We start from the raw sequence: 17404 nt of genomic DNA, 5'->3' as shown, positions 1-17404 counted from the left end.
TTGAACTCTAAACAAGGTTAAGAAATCCTACTCATGAAAATGACAGCAAGTGGAAAATGTAGTGATCTTCTGTCCTACCTGAACAAAACATTGTTTCAATGTATTAAAAAAACCAAAAACTACAAAAGGTAGTTTTGTTGTTAGACTGTAAAGTACATATGCTCTTCTATGTTTGAGCCTAATTTTGAACTTCTGCGAAATTAATCTCCATGCATTTGATTTCCTCCACTCCTTTGGTACTTACAAGGCCCCACAAGTTCTTGGGGAGATAGGAAGGAATCCATTCCTCCTGTGTGTTCTGCATGCCACAGTCAATTAAGGATGAGTGAGAGGAGGGGGTGACAAAAGCTGGAAGATTTCTAGAGCCCCTAAGAATATCTGTCATCAGAGTGCATTCAAGACTGAAAGTTTGTGTTTTGCTGTCAGAAGCAGTACAGATTTTAATTGTCCACAAAAAATTCTTTTACCATGTTGCTTGCTATTTAACATCATTCAGAAAGCAAAGCAATTGTACAATTTTTTAAGAAACATCCTATAAAAAATGGTGCACAGGGTTATTTCAGTTAGCTTAATTAAGTCTTCAAGACATTTTAAAAATGTAGAAAAAAAAATCTCCACATGTGCATTTCAAGATGTGTTTTATTTTGTTCAGTTTGTATGGTTTTGGCAGGGTTCTTTTCAGTTCCGAAAGGTTAGCTGTATGCTTTAAGTATTGTCAGTTAAGTTGTATGTGGTGTTTCAACAGTTTGAAAAGTTGAGTTCTTTGAATCACTCTAGGTGAAGTCACAAATGTGAGTAGTAACCGTTGATCTTACCACAAGATAGTTTTGGTCTGTCTGTGCAGGAAAGGTTTAAAACTGGTCTTCAGCAAAACCACTGGAAAAAAAAAAAAAGATATCAAAGATCTTTGAATTGCTCTGTTTAATCCAGCTGCAAACCAATGTGAATTTAAAGTTGCTATCTGAAGTTTAAAGGAATACAACTTATTTTCTTTTTAATGCGTTAGAAGAAAGAAGTGGGAGTTAAATTCAGCAATAATTTGAAGGTTGTTCTTTTTGTTGAAATGGTATAATTCAGAGCTTTAACATACAAGAGTTTTATAGCTATGTATTTTCCAAAACTGTTAAATAGTTTGATTTTTCTCTAATTTTTGCTCACTTCAAATTATTTATTTTATCTTAAAAATCTTAAATGCTTTAACTAAAGAAGGATTTTGAAAAACACAGCATTTCAAATGAATTTTTTGAAAGTAAACTGATGTCTTTGAGGACACTCCTGTAATGTTATTGCACTTCTTGTCCAGTAGATGTTGCTGTACAAACATAAAATAGGATATTTTCTAAGTATAAAATTCAACATCTGCACTTCACCTAAGATTTGAAATCACTTTTTTAATGTAATTTACTCTACTGAGATCTTAGTACTCTCCACAGAAGTGTAGAACTACAAACAGGAAGACTATTAGTCAAATCATGTTTTTCTTCAACTGTAACTGTCTCATGCAACGAGTACTCCTGTACCTCTGTTCTCAAAGAAGTGACAATAAAGGTGCTGCTTATTTTGCAGTCTCCTTTACAGGTAGTTGAAATATTTAGAAATCATTGTAACAATATACTGTTCATAAACCAAACAAAAATCCTGCAACCCTCCCCCTCACATCATGCATTTCCAAATTGCCTTCATTCCAAAAATTGTCTCCCACTTCACACTGATGTCCTTCTCTCATGAGCTTCCATGCTAAAACAATACTTCAGTATTGAAGTATTCAATACTGAATATATTCAATATTCAATATATTCAATATATTCAACATTCAATATACTTCAATATTCAGTTTCTTCATGTCAACTTGATGCACAAAGATCTCATAAACATTGCAGTGAGAAAACTTTAACCTCAAGAAGTTTGTACTGCTTGCACTACTCTTATACTTGTTTCTGACTTTGTCTTAAGCACACATTTTTCTTCAGAATTAGAGTACTTACCTACAGTAAGTTGAGTTTATTGAGATACGTATAGTCTTTGCTTAGTGAAATGCCCTGAGTTCATTTTTATAATTACATAATGAAATCATCGGTTTTCACTTCTTCACTTTGAAACCCCCTTTTTCAGAATTATTTTAACAGTGGTTATAGGATACTTACACTTTTCAATTTTCTCATTTTCACAAGACTGCTGAAAAATCTGGCCAAATGGAAAGATCGAAGAAAAATGCTAGGCAAAGACAAAATGATTTCAAGGTAAGTAGCTGGGGGAGACGTGGTGGGGAGAACCTTGATTTCTTTCATTTGTCCTTCATTGTAAGATACTTTAGTGTCACCTTGTAAAATAAGATTTCTTAAATAATCTATGTGCCCTCATACGTCCTTCTCGTCTCTTCTCTACCATATGGAGCCACCTGTAAATCTAACATTTCTACCTGTTGTACATAGCAAGTACATGGCTGCTTAAGCATCTCGGTAGAGATTTTTCCTTGATTTTTCTTTCCTTTCTTCTGATGCAGAAAATGATTCAGGAAGTGATGCACTCTCTGGTAAAACTTATACGTGGAGCCTTGCTTCCATTCAGCCTCAGAGAAGGAGAATTAAGACAGTACGGTGGCTGGGAGATGAAATCAGAACTTTCTGGCCAGTGGCTAACACATGTTATCCAGACTGTAAGGTAAATGGATCTCTGGATGCATAAAATCATTCTGTTCGTGGAACATCTGCACTTTAAGACAAAATGTTTTGTTTATTGCATTAAACACCCTGAATTTTGAGAACGTTAACATTTTCAAAAATAGAATTGCAAACAGAAAGAAATGTTTATGTCAGATTCAGGATTCTGTGTGCAAGTGTAATAAATGATGTCTCATGGTATAGTCTTATTACGTAATAATATATTCATTTTTCCCCATAGCATCCTTTGAAAAAGTTTGAACAAAATATTTTCCTGCCACAGCATAGAGCATAAACACTCAGTGAATGAAACACAATTTGATTCTTTAGGATACAAAGCAATTATTTGCTGGATTTGCTACATGTCTTCCCATCTTTGCCAAAATGGGTGAAAATATCATGTTTTTCACTGTAGTTATTCTTAGATCATAATTTACCATTACAGTTGTTTAATGGAAGGTGATACTCCTGCTTATAATGTCATTCTGTTTATATTTTTTGTAAAATTAATAATGTACATTTAATTAATTGCAAAATTACTCACTAATATATGGAATTACCTTGCATTTGTCTATGGGGTCTACAAGACTTGTCATTATCTTTTGAAAAGTAACTTTTCCTTTTGAGTAATACCTGGGTCTGATACTGTACTTTTTATGTCGAGTTTTCAAAGCAGGTAACAGGCAAAACACAGATGAAGAAAAGAAAAGAAAGGGGTATAATCATGTATAGACATTCTTAGTGCAGATGGGGTGATACACACCTGTTGTCAAGTCTGTTTAACACTTTCTCTCACTCTGTTGTCACTTAAATTATCTCTACTGTAACCATTTAGGAAAATATTTCCATGTGAAGCTTGTTATTCTGGCTGAATTTTATGTAATGCTTTCAATTTAAGAAGGAACTGAGTTGATGAAAACATATTAAGGGGCACAAATGTTGCCCTTTTAGGAGAAGCAAGCCATGAGTTTGACTCAAATTATAAAATTCTAGACTTTAGCACTTGCACATCTGTAAAAGTGGCTTGGAAATGTAAGCAACAGTTCTCTGAAGGTTAACTGTGCCCCTGCTGTCTGAGATAAGATCCAGGCTGAGGCTACAGAAGACTGTATGAAGACTCTCTTTCAGAGAATCTCCTTTTGCTTTCCGGGCACTACCCTTGTAATGAACAACTGAACTGAGAGCTGGGGAAATCCTCTCTCCCTCCTACTCCTTTCCCCACCTTGTTTTCTTAGTGATCACACTTGAGCAAAGTGGGCTAGACTTTACTGCAAAGTGATCAGAAGTAGAGAAGAAAAGGGGCATCTGAAGAAGAGGAATGGAACATGTCATTGTAGAGTACTGGTCAGTGATGACCAGGTCAGAAGTTTATGCAAGTACTTGAAGTACATTGATTTTCAAGCCCTCACACTTTGACAGTCTGAAAAAATTCTTGTGACTCACTAACGATGAAGATGGGCTGTTCCCAAGAGGAGTCTACACATTGTCTAGGTTCCAGAGAATATATTAGAACTATGCAATCAAGTGAGCCATTGCTGGCAAGACTTTTGCCTTTCTAAAAAGCTATGAAAAGTATGTATCTGTTAGGGTGTATTATAAGAGGAAAAGGATGATCTCAGGGATGTGACAGCTGTGTGATCAGTGGAAACAACTCTAAAGAACAGGACTTCTATGCAGTCTAAAGTAACTTAAATTTCTCACAGATGAGTATTGACATTCTATTTCCTGGCTGGCTGAGATAGTACAGATTTTTTCTAATCTATTAATTTAGTAGTTGTGCTGGGTGGAGAGCAGCCTGGTTAATGGTGGGAGTTTGGTAGGTTGTGCCTAATACCAGGGTTATGGAACTGGAGCCTGCAGGTGGATGATTTGAAATGTTCCACTTTGCTTTGTGCCTTCCTATTCCTCCACCTTGGCACTTTCTATTACCTGCGCTTTCCTCAGTATTAGCAGTAGGGCAGATGGCAGTGACTGCCTTTGAATTGTCCTCAATTACATATCCAGGAGTTGGATAAAAGCAGTGAACATCCCTCTGTGCCCCTGACTAAGTCTGAGCATGACTGCAGCTTTTTAGTTGAAAGCAGAAATGCTAATTCTTGCAATTAGCTACTGTGCAACTATTTTTAAAGGAAACAACCAGAAATTAATGTCTCCATCTTTACCTGTAGTACCAGTGTTTTGTGCCTAGTCAGAGTTGGAATCAAAAGAGTGAATTAATTTACTCTGCACATGGTGCAGTAGCTGTATTCCTTGAATGTGTATATTCTTAGCAATTTGATGCACAGCCACATCACCATTTCTGGCAGCTTAATTACTGTTACTGTTTTCATGCAAGTAAAAAATATCTCAGAAACCCAGTTATGGATCTTGTATTTGACCTAGGCATTCATCTAAAACGAAAAAAAAAAGTTTCTTCTGCTCCAAAATTATTCTTGGATCATAGGACAGGAGATCAAGCAGGGAAGTACAAGAAGACAATAGAAAAAGGTGGCATGTTGCTGTGCTGACATTATTGTAGTCTTAGAGAAAAATAAATCTGTATTTACAATTGTCTTATTTAAATAAATAATTAATTTTCTCAGAATGGGATAATTGATTTTCAAAGAAACACTGAGAACGGAGTGGTTGTATTTATATATGCAGAAAATGTCTGAAAAATTCAGTGTAGATTTACGCTTCCATCTAACTTTATTTGATTCCAGGCTTAGTTCTGAGTCTCTTACTGCACTCGAGATCCCCAATGACATGCTTCAGATCATCCAGGATCTTATTCTGGACCTTCGTGTACGTTGCATTATCGTGACCTTACAACACACAGCTGAAGGTAATAGAATTTGCAGGTCCCCTTGCTCTCTGTCATTCTTTGTGCCCCTAATTAGGCCAGACTGTGGTGTGATAGATAACTGGGTTTATTGCAGATGCTGTAGTAGCAGTGGACTCATCTGATTCTGTCTCTCACAAGAGTTACTCAAATACTTCATTTTTCTGCCAGAATTAAGTTATAAGTACTTTCTTCCCTCAGTCTAATAAATAGATTAGGTTAGACTTGTGTCTTTTGGGTTGAGACAGTTCTACGCCACAAGTTATTTATTTCACGATGCAGCTTTTCCATGTTGGAAATATAATTCATTTTCTTTCTTGAGGTTTTCTATAACATAAAGAATTAAATAAGCAGTGTTCCACCCTCAAGGACAAAAAAGAAAAAACAAACCAGTCCACAGCCCTCTATAAAGTGTTTTAGTTGTGCAGTTTCCAGGGCTTTTTTACTAACATCGTAATCCCCAGGGTTTTCTGCTGTGTACACAACTTTTGCCATAAATGTCTGGATTCTGAAGGCCAGTAACACATTCTCTAAATCTAATGTGATTCTATGCCATCAGAAGCCATTCTTCTTGCTGTCTTGCATTTAACTCTGAAACTTAAATTTCAGTAAAGTAGACCTCCTAGAAATAAATATCTCTTCTAAAATGGGGGCAGATTGATCTACTAATTCTCTTAGCAGGGCCATGGGGTTTTTTTCCCAAAAGAGTACTTACCATATGTTAAAAAAAACCAGGGCTTTTTAGTATTACAATTTAGTCACTTTTAATCTTTAACATACAATTTTATGTAGGCTAAGAGTTTTATTCTAGGCTTAAGTATGCCAAGCATAGATGGCTATATCAAGCAAATTTTCAAATTTTTGCTGTCAACAAATCATTAATTATCTGTGGTGTATTTGTTACAATATTGATATTAATTGCATTTTTAGCTCATGTTTTATTAAATCCCATTTCACAATTAACAGTATTTTTCTGCATTAATATTAAGCAGGCTGGCTGAATAAGTTCATACATTGTCTTGTCTCCTTAAAACACTATAAAGTATTATCACTATTTCAAATTTCACATAAAGTATGAGAAAGTCTTTTACTTTTCATCCCTTAGCATATTTGAGTTCAATTGTTTTTTCTTGATGGTGTGAGAGAATTTTAATTCTGACGTGAGGATGGTCTTATTAGACTGACTTACTCGTCTGTCTAGGAACCCTGAGTGATTCCTCAGATGTCCTGCTGTTTGAAAGGAAGGAAGTATTTAGCTCTCAGCCATTTTCTTGACAGTCCTCGACTTATCCAGTCTCTGAGCTACCTACTTAGCTTCTCCAGCACAGTCCAGAGAGCTCTAATATGTGACCAATGATGAAAAAATCTGTCGTGCTACTGGTTTTACCTACCTGTTGTATCATGGCAATAGCCGTTCTTTGTTCAGATGCAGAGTTTCTGCTCTACATGTTCTGACTGCTGGCTACACATTCTGTGTAGGAAAAACTCTTGTAGTAGTCTGCACCTTAGTTTTTCATACAAGTAATTCATGCTTTTCTTTCTTGAATCAAAAGAAAGCAGATCCCTGGAGATTCTAGAATGTGTTATTTGCTGGATAATGTAGCTCTCTTTTGTCTAGCCATAACAGCAGTCTTCCTCAGCCACTGCTTCCATCCCCTATCAGTGAAGCAGTTCTATGTGTTGGCTATAGCATCAAACCAGAGGAAGGAGGTTTGCTTGTATCATAACTTTCATTCCATACTGTTGCATTGCATGCCTTATCTGTGGGCCCCTTTTTTTTTTTTTGTTCTTTGCCTACTAAAGAAAATTTTACTTTTGGAATTTATTTAAGATAGTGGAGATCTTTTTCTGCACATGATCAGGTTAATTGGGCCCCTGAAAAAACTCTTATTATTGGAGAATGAGTGAAAGAAAAGGTAATGGATATTCTCATGGAGCTGTGTAAATGTATCTCAGAAGTAGCTATATCTGCAATATGTAAGTCGAAAAGGCTTCTTCTGGACTTGAATTTCACCTCTCTAATATCTCTGAAATATGGGTAAAGTGCTGATATAAACTTCAGTCTCTTCTCTTGCTGCGTGTTGTAAGTTGGCAAAGGCATTTTAACTACCAAATGCATTGGTAGTTCAAATATTCAGATGTAATTAAAATATTCATAAGAGCACTTTAGCTTTTCAAATACGATAAACCTGCCCACACACAGGGTTGGTTTTTTTTGTTGTTGCCTTATGATAAACACCATTTACACACACTGGCCCTGAGAGACAGCCTGTGTTCTTCCCCTCCTGTATGAGGTCACTGGTCATAAAGGTCATGAAAGAGAAATTATGTGAATGCCACACTAGACAGGGAGTTTACATGAATGTATTTGACTGGAATTTGATGAGCAGTGAAATATGAGAATGAAATGTTGTGGGGGTTTATATTATTTATATTATTATTTATATTATATTTTTTATATTATTATTGTATTAGCTAAGAACAGAATGCAAAAGTGAGCAGCCACAAAAACATGTAAAGGCTGACTAGTGCACTCTAAACCCTTAGAAGAATATCAATTTAATTAAGTAGGAAAGTGAACAGAGTAATTATTCTGCACAATCTCTTAATGCCTTTTATCCTCACTGAGCCTATACTTCTGTGAGAGTTGCAGAGTGTGACACTATAACTAAGCTTCTTAATTTAGCTACAGAAAGCACTAAGATTTTGAAGATACCTTTCAGCATGCATTAGTTATCCCCTTTTCTTGAATTTTTAGAAAAGAGGGTAATTCACTGAAATTTTTGTTCTTTTAAAAGGGAGTTTCATGATGTGCAAGCACTTCTGATGAGCAATTTTTGTGTGAGAAAACTGTATGTCAAAGCCCTGCAAACTGCACACCGTTCATCTTTGTTCTGTTTATACTTCAGTTAAGCCCAAAATACAGTGATGATGCAGGATGCACACCATCCTGCATCCATAGAGGAATCGTGGGTTATAGTGCATAAGTTTTGGATTCACATCCCTATAAATAGTTATATAGTAACCCTGTTTAAGTTAACAACTTCTGGGTAGTGGAAGAGAGTGCATTTTGCATATGCATTCATGTACTTTTGAAGAAAATCTAGCACCATGGATCCTTGACCCTGAGTGGATACCCTGTGCCTCTTTTATAGTTCTGAATATGAGTTATGTGCCGTCCTGTCTGTCTTTGCTAAAATGCTAAGCAGTTGTTCTTTCAATTTTTAATTCAGAGCTAGTGTTATAGACTAGAGGCTTGGATTCTTAGTTGAACTATTTTATATAGTGATTAAAAATTTACAAAATAAAAATAAACCTAAAGCCTTCGCAATATTCCTTTAATTCTAAGCTTTCCAGTAAACGATGTGCTTCATGCAAGTCCTGCCATGTATCATAGATGTGCTTCTCTGTGGTGTCAGCAGCACACCATGTGTGAGTTCCTTTCTTACTCATTTGAGAGTACTGAAGGCTTTGAAGCTTGTAGTGCTATTTGCTTGTATGCCTAGTCATTGCAGTTCCAGTGTCTGTGGTTTCTTTTCAAGTTCAAGGAGTTTTTAATAATTAAAATTTATACCATCTCTCCCCACCCACCCATCCCATGTTTCCCCTATTACTCTGTCCTACAGATATAAAGAGATTAGCCGAAAAGGAGGACTGGGTTGTTGACAATGAAGGTTTGACATCACTGGTGGGTATACTTGGTGTCTCATAGGAACTTCCTTTGCTGGATTTTTTTTATTTTTTTTGCATGTGTAATGAAAGTGATTTCCACATTCTCCAGTATTTAAATTGCTTTCGACTTTATCTGTGTGTGCATACTGGTGTCTGTAGTTTTATTAAAATATGAAAATATGGGAAGCTAATTATTTTTTTAATTGTTTGAATGGTTACTTTGCTAGATGGTTTACTGGAGTAAAAAGTCATACTTGAGGTCACAAGTTCAGTTCACGTCAAAATGCTTCATAACTTAGTAGGCACACTACCATGGAATTGGTCTGTAGCTAAATAAACAGGTCACTTATATGTTATAATGAGAAATTGAACTGAAAAGCAACTAATTTAGGAGATTGCCTACATGCAGAAACAACCAATGTCTTGAAACCAAATTCAGATAAATTAGTGAGACGCTTTCTGGAAATAAACAGTAATGAGTAATGCCTAAAACACAGCAAGCACGTTGTAGGTGTGACTTAAATACAATCTGCGAAAGCAGAAAAGGCCTGTGGGAGGGAGAGTGGCTTTGTGTATGTTATCTAAGGGAATGCTCCACAGACTTTTTTAGTTCTTATTTGCTTCTATAAATACGTGCTTCAAGTTGAGTAGGAGGACATCGAGCAGTCAAAATATGCATGCTGTAGGAAGGAGTGTTGTTGTCAATTGTAGTACTATAACCAGATTTGCAGCTTCTGGTCTTGGTATCAGTTGCTGCTGCCATGGGCAAGTCCCTTAACTTTTCAGTTTTTCACTATGTTCATGTGCAGAATTAAGGCAGGGGGAGGATTCTTCCACAGAAGTGTTGTTTCTTTATGCTTCTGCTGTAGCCTGACCCATCTTTATTATAAAACTGCTTAAGTTGTTTTTGTGCCTAGAAATCACCCATTCATTGCTTGTATACAGTACTTCACTAGATACCTTTTGAGACCATGGTTGAAACATGCCAAATTAGAATGGTGGAAGTTGACTGTGTTTTGTCATAGCAAGATTATTTGCCTACTAAAGTGGAGTTCATTGGCGTAATATTAGAGCAAAGGTTAACCAGTATAAAAAAGGGCCAGGCAGTCTCTTTGGGGACATTTTAGGCTTGAGGTAGAAACTGTATTTAAGTTTGTAGGAAAGGTTGAAGACCCCTTTAGCATTTATATTCCAGATAAAGATACAGTGAGATACAGAACCAGATTTTCTCAACTTCATAATATCCAAAGAATCACGTGTCTAAACACCTTTCCTCTCTCCTGAGATGTGATGTTTTACAGTGCGGAAGCAAAAAACCCAAGAGCAGCACTTTACTGCTGGCCTTCTTCTTTTAAGAGATCCACAAATACTAAATACAGATTGTTTTAATGATTTTCATTTTGCCGTGTGAGCATCAGTTTCCCAATCCACCTCCACCATTTACAGAAATAAAAGTTATTTCTAAGCCTAAAGTTAGTGGCATGCCATAAATTATCTACTGAATGCAAAGCAAGTTTACAGGACTTACAAACTTTTTTGTCCACTTCTTTGACCCAAATCCAGTAGGACGAAGTCTCTCTTTTCTGGAGCAGTGACTACTTCATGTTGCCCTGCACTGCAGTTCCTGCCCAATACCAGCAGACAGATGCATTAAAAAAATAAAGTGTGATTTATAAGGGAAGAGAAAAAGACAAGGAAAAAGTGACTAATGACTCTGCTATGAACTTGCTTGCACTTTCAGGATGAGATTGATACATGTTACCCAGACACTCTATTTCAGGTTTCCAAACCTGAAGGTAACAACAGCCCCTCCAACCGTTTTTGTTCTATTTCAAATAAGCTTCAGTCTTATTTTCATAGAAACCTTTTGCTGAAATACAGTGCAGAAATATTGGACATCCCAGGCAAAATTCTATCCCAGCTTGGATTAAGGAGTGAAGAAGGGGGTGTGTCAACAGGCATCTGTAATGCTACCACAAAAAGCTCTAAAAATCTTTCATAAGCCTTTTGCATGAGGCTGTTTGGTATAAAAATGTCTCATTCAGATAAAAAATGTACATTGATCTATGGTAATAATTCTGTAGATAATTTACATACAAAAACACATCGCTATGAAAGGGTCCTCTGGTAATACATGAAGTGTGATTTTTGTTTTTTCCCCTCGCACCCCTTATTTGGGATAATTTGGAAATAAAGAGCTTACTATACACCTTGTAAGTTTTTATGTATTTGTGTAGTGTATATTTTATTTAATGTGCTTATTTACAGCTAACAACTCATTTGACTTTCAGCCATCCCAGTTTGAACAGTGCATTATTCATTCCTTGCAATCTCTTAAAATTGTGTTGGACTGCAAACCTGGAGAAGCCAGTGTAAGTTTTGATTTATATTTTCATTTTTGTTCTTCTGAAACTCAATAGTAATTTACATGAAAGGAACTTTCAGAGGATGATCCAAGGATATAACTTTCCTGTTTATTTTTTTCCCATGTGTGCACCTTTTCACTTATGCTAACTTTTAGACTTCTGTTTGTGCTTTGTTTGTTAAGAGTAATTTGTGTTTATGGGGTGGATGGAACCTGTATTTGAATCCTTAAAGCTGTTTTTCTGGGAAAAAAAATGCAACTCTTAATTTTCAGATAGCAGTAGACATTGCATCTAAAATAAAAAAAGGAGAGGCCAAGAGGCCATTCCTAGGAGTTACTCTTCACTCGGTGTTGGATCCAAATTACTTGAACTTAAATTCAATTTTTTGTCCCCATCTATTCAGTACCTTGAGGCCCTGAATGATTGAAACATTCATGCTTTCTTTCAAGTTTCAGGGTTCTAAGGGAGTTTAATACTTTTCCAAACTCCCTTGGGGCCCTATATATAGATATTGTTTCTCTCTCCTCATTTACATTAATCTTTCCAACTAGCTTGTTTATGTTCTTAATGAACATTATTCAAAAGAATCTGCAATGAATTCACTGCATGATGAATCCTTCTTTTTAGGACACAAAGACCTTGAAATATCCTGGGAGCTTTTGCTGCAATTCCATTAGCCAATAATGACACACACCACATGTACTAGGACTTCCTTCCTTTTACTATATCTGCTTCTGCTTATCAAACTGTTTACTGGGACTTATGTTGTCTCTCCCATTTTTAGGATGGAGAAGAATTGAAATTGATTCGTAAGAAAACAGTGTCCCAGCAGTCATTCCTTTAATTGTGTCATCTCTTTAGAGATGAGTTACTCAGGCCTTCCTTGAGAATAAGGCCATGTGAAGTTGTTCTGAAATAATATGCTTGCATCCTCAGGTTTTCCAGCAGCAGAAAACACAGGAGGATGTGTGCCAGCTAAGCATTGGGATCATGCAGGTAACTCGAGCACTTGGAAATACAAAATTGTCAACACAAGTGACAATCAAAAATGTGTGTGCTGTACCTTACCCACCTTCCAAAAGGTAGCTTAAGCCAATGGCTGTGTTATTCCTCTGGCACACTCTGGGATGCTGAGAAATGTTTGATTTTAAAAGTAGGTAGAGCTTACTAGCTCAATATGGTGATGGCAAATCCTCAGAGAGTAAGTAACGTATTCAAGTATTTTGCTGAAGATTTCACTGAAAATTGATATTTCCTGAGGTGATGCCATCTAACATCTACATATTGCAGTGAGAGGAGAAATGCTGATTTTCATCAGCTGAGGATCTGGCTTTCAAGTTTTGTAGCAGAAAACAGTGTTCTTTGTAACAAAATTTGATATTTTTTAATTGATTTGAAATTAGGTAATAGCATTATTTAGGTTTTTGAACCATTTTAATAGATTCCTTGAATAAGTAATCATGAGCCAAAGCAAGGAAAGGATTATAGTGAGGCTTCTGCAATTTTGACTTGGGATCCACTGTTAAGATTGAGCACTTAAATACTGTTAACATGCTAATAATCAGCAGATTATCACTGCATCATTTCAGACATGCATCATGAAAATGACTTATCATGATTAAAAAATACTGTGTTTTCCTACAAGCAAACTATGATGCATGCAAAATACGCATTCAAAAGTTGTAACTAAATGTTAGTGTATTTATGTAAGGTTTAAGACAAAACAAGGTGATGAGGATTGCTCTTTTAGTGAGTGTAGTAAAAGTGAATTTGAGAACTTTTTTTAATTCTGGAAGTAAATTCAGATCTCGCTTTATTATTTCCTAGGGCTTTATAGATTGTTTGGAACAGCTGAGCACCAAACCTGATGGTGACATAGATACATCACAGTAAGTAAAAAGAAAGAAAATTTATGTGTAGTATTCTGCAATTGTGTGTGCAAGTCTTACATTTCAGTGGGGGTGTAGTTTTATCCCTTCTGTATTTCATATTTCTTGTGAATACTTTTGCCTCTGAATAGTGAGGCTTTGAAATAAGAGCAGGTACTTTTATGTCAGAATGTTGTGTGGCACCAGGTAATAAGCATCGTACAAGATAATTAGTATCACATTACTTATACTGTTTTAGTCAGTGACACAAGTTGTGTGCTGTTGAAGCAAATGTGTTGGTTTTGACATGACTTTACATGGAATCAGTTGTATTTGTCACTAAGTAACATCCAGTCATGGTGAAACATCCCCTGCCTTTCTTTTCTTCTCTTCTATTTTTTTACTGATGGTATTGGTATTTCTGCTAAATTCATGAAAGTTGTTTGTTCAATAAATGCTTATCTGCCACTTATTTTAGACCAAAACAAGTTAGAGTAGCCTGAGCTTCCAAGAATTATAAACGTTTGTGTAAAGGCAGAGACTTGGCAAATACAGCCATATGCATTGGAAAGGGCAAATTAACTCTACTTTTAATGAAATGTCTTTTCCTTCCTATTCAGATGACCATTGGCTGGATAGTGTAAAACAGAATCTATGGCAAAACAGGGAAATTATAGAAATAAAAATGCTTTAGAAAGGAAAGGAACGGTCTGTAGCTAGAGTAGTACTATCAGACTACCAAGCTCCTGCTGCAGGCTTTGTGGGCATTTGGAAAAGCTGAACAATGTGGGCTGCTTTGTTATCTGGTGTAAGGGGGGTTCGAAACAGGATTGCATTTCATTCCTGTTGATTTGAATCCACCATGTATCAAATAATCAAAAGCTCTATACTTTTGGGTATGCTTACTTTTTAAACAATATTCCTAGTCTTTCAGTTGATGTGTCATCTCCAGATTTGTTTGGAAGCATTCATGAAGAATCAAGTCTTTCTTCAGTAAGTTTGGCTTCTACGTCTAAAAGCTGATCTGAAAGTATTTCTCAAAAATACAGGAATATGAGTTTTTTAATTGTCGCAATATTGTAAATATTGTTTATTTTGTGTTCTTTTTTTATAGAAAACAATTTTTTATTCTGTAGGCATTTCTCTTGTTTATAGCACTGGTTTTTATGGTATCTGTGGTATCATAGTGTGCCATATTAAGGTAACTCATGAAAGTGGTTTTTGAAAGTGAGTCCCCAGAAACTAAAATGGCATCACAGAAATCAGTGAAAATAGCACTGGTGTTAAGTCAGCTGAGGATTTGACTTTTGATTTATTACCTTGTTTTAGATTAGAATCAGTCTGATTATTTAGTTACTTTTTAAAACCCACAAAGATACAGATATTCAGTAATAGTTTCCCCCAGAAAATTTACTGAGAATAAGTGTTGGTTATTTGTTTAGCTTGTTTGATTTAGGGTTTTCAGGAAGTTGGAAAAAGATTTTTAATATTGTTGACATGTTGGTTAATGCACTTCCTTCCATTTAAGCAGCTGATGAAAAAAAACATAGGTTTTACCTGCAAGAAACCTACAGAGAACCTCTTGTGAAATTAATATTCCTTAGTATAGGTTTTTAAATGTTGTCAGAAGCCCAGCTTTGCCTAATTTACAAGAGCAATAAGCATTTCTGCTACAATAAAGAATCACAGATTGCCAAATTGGGGCAAGTTTCTGAATTGTAGACTACAATAACTAGTTCTTTATAGATTTTTGTTCTTGCAACACATAGATTTGATATTAATAGTTGTCTTGTGACTGGGGCTTCTTCCTATATGTCATAGGTACAAACACTTTAAAAAAAAAATCATAATTTTAGACAATGTCTTCCATGGTTCCATGGTATCATTTTCTTATGTAAATCACAAGACATTTTATCTTCTCTTTCTTCAATGAGAACAGAGAAAGTGAGTGATTGGAGTAAGATTGGTCACTGTATTTTTTAAATTCTCGTTTTTCGAATAGTCAGCATACTGCCTGATTATAACTAAAGTAGAAAGCAACTCTCAGTCCTAGTCATTGTATTACTGAAATACAAATCTGTCAGGACTTCTGGGTCTGAAAACCAATACCATTCTTAATCAGATCAGTGCTGTTATGGTGACTTTACTGTCAAATAATTTTGTTTTCAAAATATTTTCTCAGTTGATTTTTAACTTTCATCTGAGCTAGAAAAATAGTTTGAAATTAAAAGAAGGAGAGGGGGAGAGGGGAGACCCAATCTATTTAAATAGCAGTTCTGTCTCATTTGGTTCTTTGTTTGGAAACTGTATCTTACTATATCAAGATCAAGAAAAGGCAATTGTGATATCTTAACTCCAGAATGTATTTAACTCCCTTGTAGTTAAAAAAAAGTCATTGAAGAACAAATATAAGTTATAACCACCTAGAATTTCTTCAAACTGCTGAAATTATGTAATGTGGTTCATAACCTTCTAGTATTTTAGAGTTGGTAACTGCATTTGTTCAGTACCTGCTTCCCTTGTTTTAGCCAGCTTCATGGGAAAGTGAAGATGATCTTCATTTGATTTTATTATGGTCATAATTCTTAGTATATTTTTGATGGTCATAATTCTTAGTATACTTCTTGAAACAAAGTAAAATCCAGAAACAGCTTCCTGGAAAGCTGTCCAAACCTAATTTTTGTAAAGAAGTCTTAACCACAGTTCTGTATTAGTCACCACTATTCCAATGAATGCTCTGGATCCTATAAGAAGAAGCATCATGTTCAATTATCATACCTGGTATTTATTCAGCTCTCAGTAGTTTATTGACAAAAGTATTTGTGGACCCTACTTTATTTATGAGAATGTTTATTATGCGTGGAGTGTCAGTAAAATACTCTATATATATTTACAGTGTTGGTTATGCTGATACTTCTTTTTTCAACCGTTACACTCTTTCTTCTCTTAATTTTTAGGAGCAGAGACTTTTAATTGCACTCAGTAACTGCCGTTATCTGGAACGTCATACCTTCCTAAATATAGCTGAACATTTTGAGAAACATGGCTTCCAAGGTGTTGATAAAATAACTCAAGTAAGTGAGAGCATTGGAATGAAGCATCATTGCTTGAAAATTTTTATTTGGCTTACCTTCTGTGAAAAGTAGATCCAAACATCCAGAAAGTACTCCTTGGTGAGCCTTCCACAAATGCGTGGGACTCCAAGCATTAGTTGGAGTCAACAACAACAAGGATATGGTTCTGTGTGTTCATACAGGGCTTAATTAGTGGTACATAAAATGTGAGCTCTTGTTCAGGATTTGTGTGTTCAATGGCAGAGCTTATCAGATTTCTTAGTAAAGCTGTTTAATGTCACTGTGTTCTCTTAATGCGGAGAGTAAAAGATTGTTATCTCAGGAATATACTTGATAAATTATTTCATCTGGAAATCTGCATTGCTGATAGGTCTTGTTCATAAACTAGTTCATGGGTTTTTGTGTTGTGTTTTGGGGGAGTTTTTTGTTGTTTTTTCTTTTTCAAAGAACGAAAATGTCAAAGTGGGTGGCAGTAGCTGTCTCATTTTCCTGCCTTTTTGTAAAGATTAATCACTTCTTATGAGAAATGTTGTGACTTAATCCTTAGGACCATAAAGCTAGTTTATTTACAGAAATATTTGTTGATTGGAAGTAAAATGTTATCTTTTCCAGTACAGAGTACAGTATTTCACTTGAACTGATTGTTCAACTATGTAGTACATCCTTAGTCCCATTATGCCTGAATGTTGCTTGAATTTCTACAGCCTAAGTAGTTTTGAATAGCACTTGAAAGGGATTGCTATGATTTGTACAGTTAGTACAATACAGAAAATTACTCTGGATATTGCCATTTTTTGCTACTGAGAGTTGAGCTCAGTACAGTTAGAAGCAGCTAAGACATCTGTTATGTATCTGTTCAACACCCTGCCTTCCACAGCCACAAAGTTTGGTACGTTTATGAATGACCAAATTCAGATGTTTAAGGGGGACATTGATTTCCAAT

The 17404-nt window shown here is 35.6% G+C and overlaps 1 protein-coding gene across 1 annotated transcript in view; it reads left to right on the top strand.

Annotated features, from left to right (window-relative positions):
• Positions 1–17404, top strand: part of EXOC2 (exocyst complex component 2) — a 127304-nt gene that overhangs the window by 70681 nt on the left and 39219 nt on the right. Inside the window, exons 14-22 of the mRNA XM_083883970.1 lie at positions 2172–2240; positions 2504–2661; positions 5363–5484; positions 9108–9169; positions 11445–11525; positions 12456–12515; positions 13347–13408; positions 14314–14380; positions 16345–16461. Of these exons, the coding sequence (XP_083740096.1) occupies positions 2172–2240; positions 2504–2661; positions 5363–5484; positions 9108–9169; positions 11445–11525; positions 12456–12515; positions 13347–13408; positions 14314–14380; positions 16345–16461 (798 nt within the window). The remainder of the gene's footprint in view (positions 1–2171; positions 2241–2503; positions 2662–5362; positions 5485–9107; positions 9170–11444; positions 11526–12455; positions 12516–13346; positions 13409–14313; positions 14381–16344; positions 16462–17404) is intronic.

Source organism: Zosterops lateralis (genome assembly GCF_965231275.1).
Source record: "Zosterops lateralis genome assembly, chromosome: 1".
NCBI classification, from domain to species: domain Eukaryota; kingdom Metazoa; phylum Chordata; class Aves; order Passeriformes; family Zosteropidae; genus Zosterops; species Zosterops lateralis.
This window is presented reverse-complemented; position numbering and strand designations above follow the sequence as displayed.